Source organism: Acanthisitta chloris, unplaced genomic scaffold (genome assembly GCF_000695815.1).
Source record: "Acanthisitta chloris isolate BGI_N310 unplaced genomic scaffold, ASM69581v1 scaffold32848, whole genome shotgun sequence".
Lineage (NCBI taxonomy): Eukaryota > Metazoa > Chordata > Aves > Passeriformes > Acanthisittidae > Acanthisitta > Acanthisitta chloris.
Genome location: NW_008689195.1, coordinates 497 through 4,708, shown reverse-complemented (window position 1 = coordinate 4,708; position 4,212 = coordinate 497). Strand labels below are relative to the sequence as shown.

The 4,212-nt window shown below is 47.6% G+C and overlaps 1 protein-coding gene across 1 annotated transcript in view; it reads left to right on the top strand.

Annotated features, from left to right (window-relative positions):
• HSPA4 (heat shock 70kDa protein 4) overlaps nt 1-3,016 on the top strand; it is a 10,644-nt gene extending 7,628 nt beyond the window's left edge. The window contains 6 exon segments of the mRNA XM_009081332.1: nt 1-35; nt 504-629; nt 1,514-1,621; nt 1,920-2,039; nt 2,408-2,569; nt 2,771-3,016. The exon segment at nt 1-35 is cut by the window's left edge and continues 30 nt beyond it. Coding sequence (XP_009079580.1) covers nt 1-35; nt 504-629; nt 1,514-1,621; nt 1,920-2,039; nt 2,408-2,569; nt 2,771-2,965 — 746 coding nt within the window. The 3' untranslated portion in view covers nt 2,966-3,016.
• The last annotated feature ends 1,196 nt before the right edge of the window (nt 3,017-4,212 follow it).

The following is a 4,212-nucleotide window of genomic DNA, read 5'->3' as shown; positions in this document are numbered from 1 at the left end:
GGAAAGATATGCTCAACCTATTCATTGAGAATGAGGTAAACTCTCACTTGCCTAAGCTAAAAAGGTCACTGGTTGGTGTGCAGAAATGTTAGTGCTCATTAACTGTGGGTAAGGATGATCAGGGCATGATGAGGAGGAATGAAACATGCAGTTGGAATGCTGAGGAGAACAGCAGTGCCCTGTGGAGGCAGAACACATTCCTCCTGCTCAGTGAGGCTGTGACTCTCACTGCAGAGCTCCAGGAGAGCTCCAGAGTCCCCTGCAGCTATAAGGTGCAGGTGACCCATCAGGATGAAGGTTCCTCAGCTGGAGTAAGGTTGTTCCATGCTCTGTTGGATGTCCCACCAAAACAGATTGGTTTTTATTTGTGTGCTGTGTCAGAGCAGTCCTGTAAATCACAGTGTGGCATCATCTTTAGCTTAAGGCTTTGCTGACAAGGTGTCCTGGCAATAAATGTTAAATAATGAGCTTTCCAGCCAACTGATTTGACAACTTGTTCCCAGGGTAAGATGATAATGCAGGATAAGCTGGAGAAGGAGAGGAATGATGCCAAGAATGCCGTGGAAGAGTACGTGTATGAGATGAGAAACAAGCTCTACAGCGAGTACGAGAGATTCGTCAGTGAAGATGTGAGTGTTGCTCTTGAGGGTCCTCTGATACCTGGAGACAATGAACAGCTGTGTTCAGTGACCTTAAACCTGTGTCACACACTGTTCACTTGGATTACACATTCAGGCTTTAAATTTGGAGAAGAAACTTGTAGCCTCTCTGTCTCTGAAGATAAGCTGCTAAGTGTGCCTGGGTACAAGCAGCTGGTTCTCTTCCAGAACAGGTGCAGCAGCCAACATGGTCTCAGAGCATGTGTGCAGACTAGGAGCTCTTGCACAATCATTTTAAGGCAACCTGATCCATTTTGACTCTTTGTCAGTATTTAGGAAGAGTTCTAGGATTCAAAAGATAACAAAAGAACAGAACTACCCAGGGACAAAGCAGATGGGCTTGGTCTGACTAAATAGGGTGTTTGTATCTGAACTGGCTGCCTAAAAATCTCTTGACACTGTTCATCAGCTTTTCCTGTTGGACTTAAGGTGTGTAATTAATACCATTTGAGTGGGATGGATCACTCTGGACTCCTGACTGGGTCTCCCTTGGTCATAGTGGAGCCTTTCCAGCCAGGTGTCTGCAGAGCCCAAACTGGGACAACTGTAGCACCTTTGCTAAAGAAAAGTTTCGCTGTGCTCTCAGACCTCCTCGTATAGTGATGGTGCAAATATGAAGGGGGGAAAAAAGCCTTTTATGTGACAGCACTGATCTGAACTGTGGGTGTCAGGTGGTTCTTCCTTGACCTGATCTTCACCAGCCATGCAGAGGAGTATTAGATTTCTTTGGGATAAAGGGTTTCAGGCAGAGTTCTTTCTGGAGGAGTTATTTTTAGAACATCCCAAGTATCATTTAATACCATCTGTCATCTAATAAGTTCTCTCACCTGCCTGTTTTGTGTGGATTGCTCCAGGATCGAAACAGCTTCACCCTGAAGCTGGAAGATACAGAGAACTGGCTGTATGATGATGGTGAAGATCAGCCCAAGCAGATTTACATTGACAAACTAACAGAACTGAAAGTAAGTGGTTCTTGCATTCCCATGGGAATTTAGTGAAGCTGGAGAGCTTTGTGCCAGTGGAGCCTGGCTTGGATCTGTGGATTCAGAGATGAGCTCTGGAAACAAACTGCTTTTGAAGTCTGTGAGGAGCAGAAGTCTGTGAGGAGCAATCTCCAGCAGACCTGGAACAACACAGGGAGGCTCAGTCTTTACTCTGAGTGGGGGGAAGAGTCAGAGTTCCAAGGAGTTCAGAAATACTGATGTGTCCTGTCAAACCTTGCAGTTCCATGGGTTTGATACCTGCTGTGCTTTGTTTCAGGCTCTGGGACAGCCTATTCAGGCAAGATTCCAGGAATCGGAGGAAAGACCAAAAGCATTTGAGGACTTGGGGAAGCAAATCCAGCAGTACATGAAAGCTGTTCATGCATTCAAAGCAAAGGTATTTCCACACTTAATTTCTGGAAAACGGTACAAATCTTGTCAGAATTTCAGGTCAGCTGCTGCAGACAGAAGGCTGGTGCCACCTCCCAGCAAGCTCATGAGCTCCTGGTAATTACCATGTTTTCAGGAGTGGATGTTGGCTTGCAAACCTGAGTCTCTTTTAATCAGGTGTTGATTTCCCCAGGGAGGGGAAGTGCCAGCAGCAGCAGCAGGACTGCAGCTCTCTGATTACAGAGCTGTGGGGGATGAGCTTTGTTGCTGTGCTAACCAATCAGCCTCCTGGCTCGGTGGTCTCCGGCAGTTTGAAGCAATAAGGATGCAGTTTGTGTTCAGGTACTCACACAGCTGCTGCTGTGGCTGTTTCAGGACGAGCAGTATGACCACCTGGATGAAGCAGATGTGGCAAAGGTGGAGAAGAGCACGAACGAAGCCATGGAGTGGATGAACAACAACCTCAACCTGCAGAACAAGAGGAGTCTCACTTTGGACCCAGTTATAAAAGCAAAAGACATACAGGCTAAAACTAAAGTAAGTTTTTCTACACCATTCACTGTACTTGCATGAATTTTTCTGTTTATTGGCCTAGTTGTGCTCAGAGGAAAAACTCTGAGGTGAGAAATCTCTGATGTATTGGGGAACATTAACGCTCAGCTTGAATATCCGACTGGTGGTGTCAAAAGAACAGCTGTGGGAGAGGAAAACATTTCTAAGGGTGTTTTATCTCTGTAGGAACTGGCAAGTATTTGCAACCCCATAGTGAACAAGCCCAAGCCCAAGGTGGAGCTGCCGAAGGAGGAGCAGAAGGGGACGGAACCCAATGGACCAGTGGAAGGGCAGGGCGAGGCCGGGAGTGCCCAGGGCCCCGAGCAGGGCTCTGCCCCCACAGCCACCGACAAGAAGCTTCCAGAAATGGACATTGACTGAATTTCAGCACTTGTTTATATTATTGCAAACTACAATAAAGCTTTAAGTTGTCAACTTTGTACGTTCTGAATACAAACCGAAGCAAGCGAATACCACGGCGAGGTTTGGGCGGCGCAGCAGGTCAGGACACCGCGCAAAGGACTCGCTCCGCTCTGCAGTGTGTTTGCCATTATTGATTGTACTTAGAAGTTTTGGTAGTTTTACTAGACCCATGGGAGCAGCCATAAGCTGCTTCTCCACTTTTAATGTCCAGGGTGAGTCAATCTGCCTTCGGAGGAGGGAGACAGCAGCAGCTGAAGTCTGATGTGCACGTGCTGCTCTCCCCTTTCCCTGTGGATTGCAGCTGCTGGGACTGCAGGGAGGGAAGAGGCAGAGTCTTCCATTGCCCTTGTTGTGCTGTTGGTGCCTGCTCTGGCCTCACTTTGATTTGCACTGGAACAGGTGATGATTGCAGGAGGTTTGCAGAGCAGAGGATGGTTCATCAGCACCTTTATTCCTTAGCCCAGACTTGGAATGTGCTCCTGGACATGGAAGTGGACTCCTGGCAAACTCCCCAGCTAATTAGGCCCTGTAAACTCTTTGTCTCTAGTTAAATTAGCTGCTTGTAGAAAGAGTGAATACTTGTATTTCAGCTGCCTACACTGATAGTTGATTCTGACTTGTTCCTAACTTTTTCTGGCAGGGGTATGCTTGCTTCCACGAGGCCTTCATTTGGAATGCTTGATCTTTATTTTTGTTTGGGTTTTATTTTTCCAGGAAAACCAAGAACTGACAGATTTGGCTTTTTTTCTTTTTTTTTTTTTTTTTTCTATGAGCTTTATACAATGATTTGCTTCTCTTACTGATTGTCATTAAACTTGCAAACATGAATTTGTATGTGTTAAACTCCAAAGCTGAAAAAACACCCGTTCAGATATGGCAAGTAATAAATGCACTGGATTCTACTGGATCACCTTCTCCAGCTGTTGATTCCAGGGCAGAGAGTAGGGTGTCGGGGTGGCTGGCAGGGCTGGAGTGTGCCAGGCTGCAGAGCTCAGAGGTGTGGAGTGAACCCCAGGGACAGTGCCCTTCTCTGGGTGCCCCTGGGACAGGAGTGGCTGTGCCTGGGCTGGGCTCTGGCTGTGCCTGGTGCTCCCCAAGCTGTGCTCTCCCCGTTCCCAGTGCTCCCCAAGCTGTGCTGTGCTCTGTGCCCAGTGATCCCTGGGCTGTGCTCTCCCCGTTCCCAGTGCTCCCCAAGCTGTGCTGTG